We start from the raw sequence: 15038 nt of genomic DNA on the forward strand, positions 1-15038 counted from the left end.
GAATGTTCTATAATACGTTTTTTCATTTTTTCGGTTTGTTTTCATCCTCTTATTTAGAGAGAATCTCCTAGCTTGTTTTTCATGCTTGATTCATCTGTGATTTAATTTATTAAAGGAACCAGGTACAAATTGATATTGCATGAACGATGATTGCCGATAAGAATGGATGATAACTGTTTGAAAGGTGATAATGATTTGATAATATCGAAGACGACGATAATGTCATCATAATCAATAGTGGTAATAAAATATGATTTTTTATTAAAGAAGATGATAAATAGAATAGGATAACTAAGTAAAAGAATCACCATGATTTAAACCAGAATGAGAGAAAGATCAAGAAGATGCACTTCTGCACGATTGACTTTTCCCTTTTCTTTTCAGTAGAGTCCATCCAGTTGTATATTGCATCGATCCTGTTGTAAACCCACTTCAGCCAATCTTTTGTTGGTATATCCATTCATCCAAGATGCCTTTATCCAATTGATTTCCAAGAGAGAGCATCCATTCAGATATTTCAACAGTATACTTGATGGTTGTAACCTATTCACGTAAAAATAATAAATAAATAATTATTAGTAATAGTTGTGGAGAAGGATAGGAAATAAGAAAATGAGAGAGAGAGGAAAGTCATTCAACAGAAGTAAGTATGTTGACAAAATTAAACAGAGCATGTAAAAAAAAAAAAAAAAAAAAAAAAAGAAAAAAGAAAAAAAAAAAAAAAGAAAAAAGAAAAAAAAAAAAAGAAAAAAGAAAAAGAAAGTAGAGTGTCTTACCATTAACAAAAGAAGAATGTAGTATGAAACTTTGAAGAGCAAAAAAGATAAAAAGTAAGTTAGTTATCATTGTTCTTTTTACCTTTTTGATATTGTGTATTATCATGTCGTGTGTGAAAAATAAGTCAAAAGAAGAAAAAGAGAGAAAGAATCTAGTCTCACTTTTTGACAAACACTTTATTGAAAGACCGGAATTTGAATTTGTGACATTTAGTAAATAGTATGGTTACCAATGCAGTCCTTGGAGTAAATGATATTTGATTGGAATCATAGGATGATGACAGTAGTGTGATGATTGGTTAGAGTATTACGATGAGAGATTGCAGTGTGATGATGATTACATGATAAAGCATGAGTAATGATTGATACACATATACAGTGTAAAACGTCTTTTATTTTTTCTTACCACCATAAAACTAGTAATCATCACTCGATAGTAAACCCTTTATATTTATTTATTTTATTTTATAACAATCATCAAGTTATTGTTGTATTATTTTATTTGATTTCATTATATTTGATCATCATCCAAGTCATCCATTACTACATCCATTTCCTTTTTTGGACTTTTTTTTTTTTTTCCCTTTACTTCATTTTTGTTATTTTTACAAAAGAACTTGTGCTCAATACTACCCAATGTCAAAGATATTATTATATTAATAATATCATTCATCCTTCTTATTAATCATCATCAAGATAAGAGAACAAAAAAAAAATATGTCAAAAAAAGAAAAATTTCTTCTTTTCACTTTTAACTCTCCGTTACCGACATCGCCATCCAGCATCACGATTATCTAACGAACTTTTTTTTTATATACCTGTTAGGTTGTGTGTAGATAAAACAAAATAAAATAAAATAAAAAATGTGAGACTAGGAACAAGTCAGTGAGGTTCTTCTTAGTTTATTTAAAATAAAAAGTTGATTATCTACACTTGAAAAATTTATATCTCTTTTATGTATATTTTGAAAATAAAAAATTATAATCATCATATGTATTAAATACCACGTATACTCTTTGTTGGTATATCTGGTTAGTTTGTACGGTATTCATGAATAATAGATTAAGAGTAGAATAAATTTCAAAGTCCCCTTTTTAATACGCGTACTTTTTATTTTTCTTTTTTTTTTTTCTTTTTCCTTTCTTTTTCTCTTCCATTGACTTTTTTTTTTTTTTTTTATGATTTTATTATATACATTAGTGTAGTCGTTAGTTTTACATACCTTTTTTTTTTTTTTTTTTTTTATTCAATAAAGTTTTTATTTTATTACAACTATTTTTATTACATATCAATAGGGTCATTTACAGATGTATTATATGTATGAATGCATTCTTTTTTTTTTTTTTTTTTTTGTTTTTTATTATTCGCTTATATTACAGGTATGAAATATGCTGATACGACAGTAATCAAGTACTGGTGCTCACTATATAACTTATTATCTTTCAATCATCCAAATTACTTTTTCAATTTTTGCCTTAACAACCAAAAAATCACTTATGTTAAGTATTCAAAAAAAAAAAAAAAAATAACAAAAGAAAAAAAAAAAACAAAAAAAAAAAAACTTTCTTATACATTCATTTTTATTTTTATTTTTATTTTCCTTTTCATTTTCGTTTTTTCTTTTCATTTGAACTTTATTTTATAACTAGTATAAATACTCCAACTTTTTTTTTTTACTTTTCCTTTTTTTGAGTCAGTTAATCATCAATATATTTTTTTAAATAAATCTTTTCTTTTCATCCCTACTTGATTGTATTGTGGATTATCCATTTTGATTGGCTCATTTTGTTCTATATTTAAAGTCAGAACAATTTTACTCTACTTTTACTTTCCAAATTTGGAACAAGACTTTATTTTTCTTTACTTTACTTTTTGTTTTATTTTATCTCTTTTCTTATACGTGTGCTTGCGTAATCAAGTACTGGTGCTCACTAAACAACTTATTCTTTTTCGATCATCCGAGTTACTTTTTCAATTTTGAACCTATAAACCAAAAAATCACTTAACACATAACATAAAACAATAAAAATGATAACTTGTGTTACAGGGTAAAGATGAACATCCAGTAAGTCACGTGATGGACCATACAGAGAAAAAAAAATCGATGAATACTGCATCAGAGGGGAATCGAACCCCTGCCGTCAGCTTGGAAGGCTAATATTCTACCACTAAACTACTGATGCTGTTTTTGGAAAAAACCGTTTTATATACTATATATTGCCAATCCAAAATTTGCGCAATTTGATTGGTTAAAAATAGCCGGGACGGCATTATGGAATTGCCGCTCTCATCGAGAATAAAAAAAAGTATATTTCCCTTTTTCTCTTTTCTCTTTTCTCTTTTCTTTCTTTTTTTTTTTTTTTTTTTTTTTTTTTTTTTCCATTCGTTCATTCTTTCTTTTCTTGTCCACTTTTATTTTTTTTTTTTATTTTATTACATTACACTTATATATATATATATTGATATAACCTATCTATAGTATATTTCTTTTCTTTTCTTTTCTTTTCTTTTCTTTTCTTTTCTTTTCTTTTCTTTTCCTTTTTCTCTTTTCTTTCTCTCTTTCATTCATTCATTCATTCATTCTTTCTTGTCCACTTTTAATTTTTTTTTTATTTTATTACATTACACTTATTGATATAACCCATCTATAGTATATCCCATATTGAATATTACTTTTCTTTTTTTTTTTTTTTTTTTTTTTTTTTGGACAAGGTATAATTTAATATATTTTATAATATTAGGTTAGTTATATATGATGATATTCACTTGGAATATATTTGGAAATATAAATACAATACGCTGACTATTTTTTTTTTTTTTTTTTAAAAAGAAAACAATCTAGAAGACATTACATTACAATAGCGGTTTAGGAAAAAAAAAAAACAATTTGTAATGTTTACATTAAAAAAAAAAAAAACCTCCAAGAATACATTGATTCATTGAGCACTTTTAGTCTTCTGTTGAACTAATAATCTTATTATCTTTTTTTTTTTTTTGATTTATGCGATTTTATATAAACAAATACCATTGATGATTTAAGGTAAAGAAAAAAAAAAGAAAGTAGAAAACAAGCAAAGTAAAATGGAAAATGGTCATTGTATTAATCTACTTTTTTTTTTATGATTTTTTCTTTCTTTCTTTCTTTACTATTGATTTGTAAAGTACTATTATATATATATATATAATATGATTTCAACTGGATGAATGGATAATATATACATATATAGCATGGTACAATTTTGGACGAATACATACGACATGACTCACAACTGGATATATATATACTTTTTTTTTTTTTTTTTTTATGAATGATTATGATACAACCGGATGACACTGTACATATGAAAAATGACTCTTAAAAAACATGAATGAAATAAGGATAGACATATATGGATGAACAAATGATAATCACACATTTCACAAAAAACATGGATGATACGATTTTGATGATCAACAAGATATACAAACAATAGATAGTCATGAATTTTTATAATCATTGGATGGCATATATTCAATAATAGTTTATTTAGTTAGTTACTGTAGTTTAGCTAGTTTTATATATATTGTTAAGTAAATCAATCATTGTTATCATATCACTTTGTTCTTTATGGATCATTATAAAAAAAAAAAAAAAGGTGGATCATTTCTTAAAATCTTTTTTTTTTTCCTTTTATTAATACTATCAAATATAATCAAGCCTTCTTCTTCTTCTTTTTTTTTTTTTGAATTGAATTTCGATTGAATCATCATCTATTTCTCATTCCTATAGGAAAAAAGAATGTTGTCACTATGATATTAAATGCAATCATGCTATTGAACTATACGTATATGATAGATGATACATGTGTATCTCCGAAAATACAGTATAATTACCGAATACAGTCCCTAGAACAAAGCCACATAAAAAATTTTTGTTACCAATATAAAATATTTGATTTTTTTTCATTTCGTTTTCCTTTTTTTTTTCTTTAAGAACAACGAAGAAGATCTGCATGTTTGACGCACTACACACACGAGGATATTTTCTTTGAAAATACTCCTTTTTTACCATTGCGTTAGGGAAGTTCTCCAGACATGTGTACCTGTAACGGGTTGTTGACTAACTGCCTTCCTTGAGGTGGTGATGCTCCCTTTTTCATCAATCATGCGGTCAAGCTATATGCCGTGATGTTAAAGTGGGTATCCAATAGTTCTTGTCATAGGAAAAGTTATTGCAGATCTCGGTATTTATTTACTGTGAACTCAATGGAGGCTACTCTCTTCCGTTGTTCGTCTTTTTTTTTTTAATATCTTTTATGCCAACAAATGAAAATGAAAATATGTTTGTATTGAGGTCATTTGAAATGTATGTTTTTTTTTGGAGTGTATCTTTAAACCTATGCTGTCATTATTCATCACGATAATCGTCATTCAAATGCTATCTTTTCCACACATATATATATATATCTTAATGACAGTCTTTGTGTCATCACACAATAATTATCCAAATTAGATTTTGTGTGCACAATAATTATAAAATATCATTCAATCATCCGATCGTCAGATATAATCATCATCATTATCTATTATATACCAATCAAACACTCATCAATAACTATCTATTATCAATCAATTGAACTGGAAGTAAAAATTCAAACTAAAAAAAAAAAAAAAAAAAAAAAAAAGAAAAAAGAAAAAGAGACTGTGATAGTTAAAAAAAAATAGGGTACTTAGTGTAATAGCTAAGAGTTCATGCGACTGGAATAAAAAATAAAAATAAAAAAAAAAAACTAAAACATGGGTTTCTAATCATGCTAAAATTGGTGTACTGTTTCAGGCAAGCCTCTATAAATAAATGAAATAGCATATTCTGTCTTTCTTTTTTTATTTTTTTTTTTTTTTATTTTATTTTTTCAAAAGATAATACAAATATGGGTGTTGTCAAGAAAAGCGGAAATATGATTGATGCGTCTGAAATGCGTGAAGGTACTTGTAAGCTCAATTACAAAGATAAAAATGGTGAAGAATTCTATGTAGTGGCGATTCCAGATATGGTTGCCAAGTGGAAATCAGACAAATCCATACCACTTGTTGATGTCGTGCAATGTAAAAAAAAAAAAAAAGAAAAAGAAAATAGAGATACCGAATAAATACTAATCATTCTTTTTTATATAGCATTTGATGTTTTTACCAGTCCAGCTGGTGGTAATATTCTTCCAGCAGATCGTCCTTCGAAAGGTCAATTAGAGTAAGTTAATTTCTTTTTTTTTTTTTTATATATATTTTATTTTATTAACATAAATTTCAAAAATAGAACTGTTTTTAATACGTCCAATCCTGATGATGTAGTAAGAATAATCGCTGAAAAGGGAACTGTCAAAAACTTTTAGTTAGTTTTTTCTTTGTCAATAAAATGATTTTTTTTTAAAGTAAGCTTTTGACGGTACCAGTTCAGTGTTTGAAGAAAAGAAAATGAACAATGACTAGTATGATGATCACTCTACATGTGTATCATGTATATAATCTTACAATAGAATAGTCTCTAGGTAGCAACACTTTAGTGATGAATGGTACTTGGCTATTCAAGCATCATTATTTGATCACTATTATTTAATCATCATCATCATCATCATTATCATTATCATCATCATTATCATCATCATCATTATCATTATCATCACTCATCCATCATTAGTTCATTTCATATTATTCATGGAAAGAGGAATTATTGTTAATATATATTAACATGAGGCAATTATAATCAATCATTAATCATCAATCAACGTGATTTGATATACACTAATGGCATCTCTGGAGCGATATCTGAAAAAGTGGCAATGCGACATTCATTTTGGGAAAGTTTTGATATTTTTGAAATATGCTAAAAGAAAGCAACTCCTTTTCTATCGCCTCCCCCTTTCCAACCTCCCTTTTCCTGCTTTTTTTTTTTTTTTGACTCACTCCCTTTTTTTTTTTTTTTTTTTTTTCCTTTTCTTCTTTTTTTTTTTCTCTATCCTGTATTTTGAATACATTTTTTTTTTTTATCTTTATACCTTTTTTTTTTTATTGTAATGTCATCATCACCGACTTCGTACTATGCAAACGATTCAATATCCTCTGGAAACCAAAGCTATTCTGAAGACCATCGACCTTCGACTGTAAGCACTGACTTGACAACTATGGAACCTGGGGATGAACTTAGGTCACCTTACTTGGTGAGTGACACGGACTCTGATAAGGATCTCGTTATACATTCTCTCAATGAGTCTCTACACATTCATAAAGAGATTATGGAAAAAATACATGCAGAAAAGGAAGCTTATATTACACAATTGAACAAGGATAGACAACAAGAACTAGAAGTTATGGAACGTACCAAACAAACACTTGAAGAACAAATGGATCGTTATAACAAATTGGATGCGGCATATTCGGCACTAAGACGGGAATTGGATAGTAAAAAAGAAGATTATCAACGAATGGAAGCAAAGTTTTATGCTCATGTCAAATCGATCAAAGCAACAGATGATGATCTATCGACTATTCAACATGAAATTAATCATATATCAAGTCAACTTAATAATCTATGTATGGGACTCAAGTCAAAAATGGATGTACAAGCAGGATCACAATTTTTATTCAGCAAATACGAATCACATCAAGATTCATTCAGAAAATATTTGATCAAGGAAGAGATGGAAAAAGTAGATCAATTGGAACCTCGATATATTACTATGTTGACTGAAAAGCTGGTGATGGAGATATTGGTTGAATTTATTTTTGATCAACCTTTACATATTGGAGTATCTGTCAATGAAGCATACAAGCAAGTACGTGATTGGATGCGGAGATACAACGAAGAATGGGCCCAACGATTTCGACAACAAATGAGTGCCTTATTAGCGAATCAAGCACAACAACATGATGAACGATTATCTATAGAAGAAGCCAGTGAACAACTAGTGGATCGATTGATTGAACAATTAGGACAAATTTATCCAGAATTATTGAATCATGGTGATTATACTAAAAATCAACGCAAGAAAATTGATAGTATTGTGACAAGGACATCTAGACTTAATTTGGCAATGAAAGGACAAGATATTGAAATTAAGCATCAAATGATTCAAGAAGGTGGTCAGACAACATTTGATCCAACAATTATGAAAGCAGATGGAAAAGGAAAACCTGATGGTGATGTTTTATTTGTTATATCTCCTCCTTTTTTAGCATTAGATCCTACTGATAGCGAACATGGTTTTATTATTCCTGGAAAAGTTTATTGTGTATGATTGACAATAAAAAATTATATGTTTTTTATGGACTTGAAAATTTTTTTTTTTTTTTTCTGTGCGATCATTCGGGACTCCAAATTGAAAGTTTTCTTTTCCTTTTTGACTTTAATTTTCGTGTCTGTTTTTTTTTTTTTTTTTTTTTTTTTTGTTTTCTTTTTCTTTTTTTTTCTTTTCTTCTTTTTCCTCATCTTTTCTTCACTCAACGTCAGCATCATGGCTCAGGTTCCTGTATCTGCAGAAGTGATTCAACAACTCACTCCTGTATTGACAAATCTTTTATCAGTTGACAACAACCAAAGGTAAAAAAAAAAAAAAAAGCCTCTTGTTTGAATAGTTTGTTCTCATTTTATACCTTTTCTTTTTTTTTTTTTTTTTTTTTTTTGTGATTTAATAGATCTGAAGCTGAAAATCTATTGAATGATCAATGGGTAACTCAACAACCCGATCTTTTATTACTTGGTCTCGGTCAATTTGTTGCTCATAATACTGAAGTTCAGGTAAAGATTAAAAAAAAAAAAAGAGTAACTTGGAATTTTGTTTTAGTTTTATCTGTGTGTATTTATATATGTCACTTACAACTTTTTATGTTTATTATTATTATTATTATTATTATTATTATTATTATTATTATTATTATTATTATTTAAAAAAATAGCTTCGTTCTCACTGTAGTGTTCTTCTTCGTCGTCTATCTTTCAAGCAATTCACCTCATCTACTAATCCTGATGCTCGTTTATGGGACATGGTTCAAGAATCTACTCGCCAAACTGTGAAGGAATTACTCTTAATTGCTCTCGCTAATGAATCTGATCAAAGTACTCGTCACAAAGTTGCTGATACTATTGCCGAAGTTGCAAAGACTGATCTTAATGGAGATGGAGGTAAATATCAATACAATATAGTAAAAGAAAAGTGGAAAATACGAAGAAAAAGGATATTGATGGTTATTTTTGTTTAATAAGGAAAATGGGAAACTTTACCAAAGGCCTTGTTTGAATGTAGTCAATCGCCAAATGCTGCGCACAGAGAATCTGCTTTCCGTATCTTTGCTTCTGTTCCTGAATTGATCTCCGATCAACATGTAGATGCTCTCAAGTCTGTATTCTTGACTAGTTTGACGGATAGTGAAAGCCAAGAAGTATGTGTTATAGGTATATTGTTATCGTCATCATCATATTCATTTTTTTCTCCTTGTCTTTTGGATATATTAGGTTCGATTGGAAGCTATGAAAGCTGCTGCTGCTTATATTATTCAAGCTGATGAAGCTGGTCAAAAAACTTTGGGTACTTTGATGCCTCAAATGCTTGATGTAAGTCATGAATTTTAAGTGAAAATAGAGAGATAAAAAAAAAAAAAAAAGGAAAGAAAGATGCTAATCTGCTTAGATTTTATTATAGCCCTTGTCTCCTATTATTGCTGCTCGTGATGATCAAACTTTGGTGGATGGTCTTGTGGTTTTGATTGAATTGGCCGACAACGTACCTCGTTTATTCCGTTCTGTCCTTCCCAATGTACTTACTGTGATGGTGTCAATTGCCAAGGATAAATCTTTTGAAGATCGTACGCGTCAAACTGCCTTGGAACTTTTGTTGACTCTATGCGAAGCTGCTCCTGGTATGTGTCGCAAGGTTTCCAACTTTGCTAATGAAATTATCCCTGTTGCTATGGAAATGATCACTGATATTGAAGATGAACCAACATGGTATACCACGGATGATGTAAGTCATGGATAAACAGTAAAAAAAAAAAAAAAAGGGTTAAAATGAATGATAAACTTATTTGATGATGTTTTATATAGTTGGAAGAAGATGACAATGAAGAAAATTATGTTATGGGTGAAAGCACTATGGATCGTTTAGCTCGTACACTTGGTGGAAAATATGTGGTTCCTATTGCTTTCCAATACATCCCTCAAATGCTTCAATCTGGTGAATGGCAACAACGTCGAGCTGCTCTTATGGCCATCTCTTCTATTGGTGAAGGTTCTGTCAAGATCATGAAACCTGAACTTGGAAATATCATGCAAATGTTATTGGGTCCTTTCAAGGATGCTCATCCTCGTGTTCGTTATGCTGCTTGTAATGCTGTTGGTCAAATGTCCACCGATTTCGCTCCTTTCCTTCAAAAGAATTTCCATCAACTTATCATCAGTGCTCTCTTACCAGTCATGGAAGATAATTCTCAACCTCGTGTTCAAGCTCATGCTGCTGCTGCTATGGTCAACTTTTGTGAAGAAGCTGATAAGGCCACTCTTGATCCTTATTTGGATGCTATTTTTGAGCGATTATTGGTTCTATTGAAGACTCCCAAGACATATGTACAAGAACAAGCTATCACCACCATCGCTACTGTTGCTGACTGTGCTGAAGATAAATTCATCAAGTATCATTCTGTCATCATGCCCATCTTATTGGATATTCTCACTCAAGCTACTGATAAACAATACCGTTTGTTACGTTGCCGTACTATTGAATGTGCTTCTTTGATTGGTCTTGCTATTGGAAAAGAAGCCTTTGCTCCTTATACTGATAATTTTATTCAACTTTTGGCCCAAATTCAACAAACAGCAACTGATCCTGATGATGTACAAACAACTTACCTTTTGGCTGCTTGGGCCCGTATGTGCAAAATGATGGGACAAGATTTCTTACCTTATCTACCCAACATTATGCCTCCTTTGTTACAATCTGCTCAATTGACTCCTGAATTTACTTTTGTCGATCCTGAAGATGAAGATGTGGAAAGCAAATATCCTACTGAAGATGGATGGGAATTTGTGGGTATCAACGGTCAACAAATTGGTATCAAGACCTCTGTGTTAGAAGAAAAACATACTGCTATCGAAATGCTCGTTAGCTATGCTAGGGATTTGGGTGCTGGTTTTATTCAATATGTGGGTCCTGTTTTGGAAATTGCCTTACCACTTCTCAAATTTTACTTCCATGATGGTGTACGACATGCTGCTGCTACATTGATCCCCTTGTTACTACGTGATGCCAAGGATGCAAATGTTGCTCCCAACGAACTAGCTGCCATGTGGTCTTCTATTTATGAAAGAATGGCCAAGATTATGATGATTGAAGATGATATCACCTTTTTGTCTCAAGTATATGCTGCATTCCACGATTGTTTGGAAGTATTGGGTGAAAATTGTTTACAACCTAGCGATATTGAAACATTCATCAAAGCGACTGAAGAACAACTCAAGAAATTCTATGAACGATTGAATGAACGTGAAGCTGGAAAACAAAATGGTGATTACGATGGTGAAGATGATGAACAATTATTGGAAGATGAAATCACAGAAGAAGAAGCTCTTAGTGAATTAGCTCGTGCCATGCAAGCCATCTTCAAAGCTCACCGTGCTGCCTTTTTACCATTCTTTGAAAAGTTACTACCTTTGGTTCTTCAATTCCTTGGTCATGCGAACCCTGCTGCTAGACAATGGGCTATTTGTGTATTTGATGATGTAATTGAATTTACTGGTCCTAACTCTTATAACTATTCAAACTACTTTTTGCAAGCCATGATCAATGGTCTTTCTGATCCTGCTGGTGAAGTACGTCAAGCTGCTGCTTATGGTATTGGTGTGTGTGGTCAATTTGGTGGTCCTCAATATGCTGATGCTTGTGCTGCCGCTTTGGAACCTCTGTTTGGTATGATCAATGCTCCCAACTCACGAGAAGATGAAGTAGTGATGGTAACCGAAAATGCCATCTCTGCCGTCGCCAAGATCTGTCAATTCAATAGTAGCAAGATCAATGTGGATTCTGTTTTAAGTGCCTGGGTGGATACTTTACCTATTGTGAATGATGATCAAGAAGCGCCTGTTGTATACACTTATCTGTTGAATTTACTTGAAGCTCATCATCCCAGTGTTTTGGGTGCCAACAATGCTAACATTCCCACTTTGGTCAAGATTTTCACTCAAGTATTGGCCGCTGATATCTTATCTACTGAATTGGTACCTCGTATGGTTAACAGTTTGAAGGTGATTTTAGGTGGATTGGATGAAGCTACTCGTAATCAATTATGGAACGCCATTGAACCAGAAACAAGAAGCATTATCCAACAAAAGGGTTATGTGTAGAAGGATAGAATGGATCCTTTCACTCACTCAATTACTCTCTTTCTCTTTTTTTTCTCTCTTAGACTTCCTTTCATTCATTCTCCCTTTTTCTTTCCCCCCCCCTCATACACCATTTATCCATTTGCCTATTATTATTATTATTATTATCTTTCTTTATGTATTTACACTCTCACATATTTTTCTCTTTTTTAGCTTTAGTATGATATTTTCATATCTTTCTAGTTCTCCCCCCTTATTTTATTCTTTTTTGTTTTTATCTCTCTCTTTTTTTTATATATATATATCTTACGTTATATATACAAATATATATATAGTAATAAAAGCATTATGCATTCCCTATTCATCCATCTTTTTTTTTTTTTTTTTTTTTTGTTTTATTGATGGGTTATAGAAAAAAGAAAAATCAATTGTTCATTTTGGATATATGTTGCTCCAGAGATGTCGGCTACTAGGTACAAAAGGCAAGAAAATGTTGATATAAATTCATTTGTTTATTAAACAAAAAAAAAAAAAAAAAGAGATGATATATCACAAAAAAAGGGTAATATAATCTAATCTACATTGGAATTTGATTGATTACAGTCTTCAAACGAGAGACAGACTGTATACTATACTATATGTGTCAGATATTCTTGAAGATAACGTTTCTGAAACCATCAGCATATCTCTTTTTAGTTGTATACCTTGAGTATGGCCGAAGCACAGCCAATAATAGCTGATTGTATGTCCTTTGATTGATATTTTGGTGCGTTATCCAATATCAAATACTATTTTTTGAATTCATAGTGTCGATCCATCGTCTTTTTTTTTTTTTTTGTCATCGCTATATCCTTTATAAGTTTCCTTTATCCTCGGTCGTTGTTATTGAGTAAAACACCAAGCTATAAAGTCAACGGAAAGAAAGGAAAGAAAAAAAAAAAAAAGGAACTTGACTCACTTCTTTATTTTCTTTCTAATATATGCTTTCCATCTTTAGTTTGGTTTGACCTGACTTGGATATTTTATGTAAGTGTCGATCATTGAAATAGGATGAGGTTATTCGTATGAACTTACTCTTTCTCTCTCTCTCTCTCCCTCTCTTTTCCTTTCCATATATGGTTACTCACGACATTTTTTTGGCAACATCTTAATTTTAATTGACGACATCTAAACATTGTAATAACCTATAGACCAAAGTGATTGCAGAAGTATATATAAGATGGAAGGATGATATATAAACTTTTTTTTTTATTAAATTTCAAATTATCTATTGAATAAAGTGTGATACTATAAAAGTAGGGGGGAACTAGTCTAGATCATAAATCATTGAAGAAGGTGGATGGTATGTTCTTTTTCATTGGTGCTTTTTGCTTTTGTTTCTTTTTTCGTTTTGGTTTTTCGTCCTTATCTGATTCATCACTGTCATCGTCCCAGCTATCGTTGTTGATCTTTTTGTTGTCGTTCACATCATTCACATCATTCACATCATTCACTTGGTTATCAGTCTGTTCCTTTTCATCCTCTGAATTTTCTTCATCAAATAAATGAGCCACATTCCAAAACCGTAAAGAAGTATCATGACCTGAACTGATGATATATTTCTTGTCGTGCACCAATTTGATCTGTTCGATAGGCATGCCTTCACCATGATCACCCAATATCCCATGAAATTCATTCGGTGCAATCGTCACAAGTCGGATGATCCCATCACTACTACCAGTGCAGATGGTATCTTCGTCCAGTTTACAAATAGCATCTATAGAATTTGGATGGCCAACAATACGATCTTTGTAGTCACCCCAATCACCCCAATTCCATAAACTAAGAATACCTTCCTGAGATCCAACTACAGCCTTTTTGTTGTTCTGTTCAAAAAAAAAAAAAAAAAAAAAAGAGTAAGTATACCATCCTTTGTTCAATTCTTCAGCATCGTTTTTTTTTTTTTTCACCTTGACCAAAGCGATAGATAATAATTCATCTTCCATATGATCTGACATGGCAGCAACATCAGGTTTTCTAATATCCCAAGTAGATAGGTATCCATCCCCTCTATCATCAAACAAAGAAAGAAAGAAAAAAAAAGTGAACATCCATTCTGCAAGATGATTGATAATCACTCCTTTTTTTTTTGTCGTTGTATTTTCGCTTTTACCCTACTGCCACTAAAGTCTTCTTGTCCGCATTGTAAACCATTTGTGCTATAAAATCTTCGTGTTCCGTATACGTCATGACAGCATCCTTTTTTCGATTATCCCATAACTATAATAATATCCAATATAAAAAAGAACCCATCAATATATAGAGTAAGATCAATTTCCTTCTATCTTACCTTGATAACACCTTGATCGTCTCCAGTAGCAAGCATATGTTCGTTCAAGCACAATAGCGCATTCAAAGGATGACTAAAAAAAAAAAAAAAAAAAAAAAACTTCGTTCATATATCTCTTAAAACAAAGTTTAATCACAACTTACTCATGAGTCTGTTCTTTATGTTCAAGAACTGTTCCATTGTTTATATCCAAATATTGTATACTACGATCTTTTGAGATACCAAAAGCATCTATTAAAAAAAAAAAAAAGAGGAGGATGAATGGACGAAATTGATTGTATATGGGTAATATTACGTGATCCATCGAGAGTAAATGTGACACCACGACAAGACTTTTTAAAAGGTTTGCAAGACCAAAGTACATTGTGTTGTTCTAAACCATATCGATGACTAAGGAAAGAAATGCATAAATGAGTTCAACTGAGAAATAGTTGCTTTTTCTTTTGTTACCAATTGAGTTTGCCATTAATCAAACCAGAAATAACCAAATCTTCAGAAGGATGAACATCAAAGTCAAAAATGGTGTTATCCAAATCTATTGGATTGGGTGCTTTTAGATCTGTCATGGTTAGATATTAAAAAAAAAAAA

The 15038-nt window shown here is 30.8% G+C and overlaps 4 protein-coding genes and 1 non-coding gene across 5 annotated transcripts; 3 read left to right on the forward strand and 2 right to left on the reverse strand.

Moving 5' to 3' along the window:
• Positions 1-2888: 2888 nt before the first annotated feature.
• On the reverse strand, positions 2889-2959 carry BX664DRAFT_t32. The gene has a single exon. It is a non-coding gene; the product is annotated as a tRNA-Gly (tRNA).
• A 2772-nt stretch (positions 2960-5731) lies between these two features.
• BX664DRAFT_258752 (ribosome maturation protein) lies at positions 5732-6145 on the forward strand (the record flags this gene model as incomplete). Its single annotated transcript, XM_051540562.1, has 3 exons — positions 5732-5861; positions 5931-6003; positions 6070-6145. The coding sequence occupies 3 exons, from the start codon at positions 5732-5734 to the stop codon at positions 6143-6145; spliced, it is 279 nt and encodes a 92-aa protein (XP_051403859.1).
• Positions 6146-6755: 610 nt separating this feature from the next.
• Positions 6756-8079, forward strand: BX664DRAFT_326857 (uncharacterized protein). Its single transcript, XM_051544311.1, has one exon. The coding sequence runs from the start codon at positions 6827-6829 to the stop codon at positions 8045-8047; it is 1221 nt and encodes a 406-aa protein (XP_051403860.1). The 5' UTR covers positions 6756-6826; the 3' UTR covers positions 8048-8079.
• Positions 8080-8197: 118 nt separating this feature from the next.
• Positions 8198-12300, forward strand: BX664DRAFT_276453 (armadillo-type protein). Its single transcript, XM_051541327.1, has 7 exons — positions 8198-8349; positions 8445-8547; positions 8706-8931; positions 9013-9188; positions 9262-9360; positions 9449-9769; positions 9850-12300. The coding sequence occupies exons 1-7, from the start codon at positions 8264-8266 to the stop codon at positions 12139-12141; spliced, it is 3303 nt and encodes a 1100-aa protein (XP_051403861.1). The 5' UTR covers positions 8198-8263; the 3' UTR covers positions 12142-12300.
• A 1514-nt stretch (positions 12301-13814) lies between these two features.
• BX664DRAFT_235842 (WD40-repeat-containing domain protein) lies at positions 13815-14997 on the reverse strand (the record flags this gene model as incomplete). Its single annotated transcript, XM_051540177.1, has 7 exons — positions 13815-13985; positions 14070-14169; positions 14345-14379; positions 14450-14522; positions 14593-14680; positions 14745-14839; positions 14900-14997. Coding segments are annotated over 7 exons (660 nt in total), but the record flags the coding sequence as incomplete, so codon positions are not given.
• Positions 14998-15038: the final 41 nt, after the last annotated feature.

Source organism: Halteromyces radiatus (genome assembly GCF_025201355.1).
Source record: "Halteromyces radiatus strain CBS 162.75 chromosome Unknown BX664scaffold_2, whole genome shotgun sequence".
Taxonomy (NCBI): domain Eukaryota; kingdom Fungi; phylum Mucoromycota; class Mucoromycetes; order Mucorales; family Cunninghamellaceae; genus Halteromyces; species Halteromyces radiatus.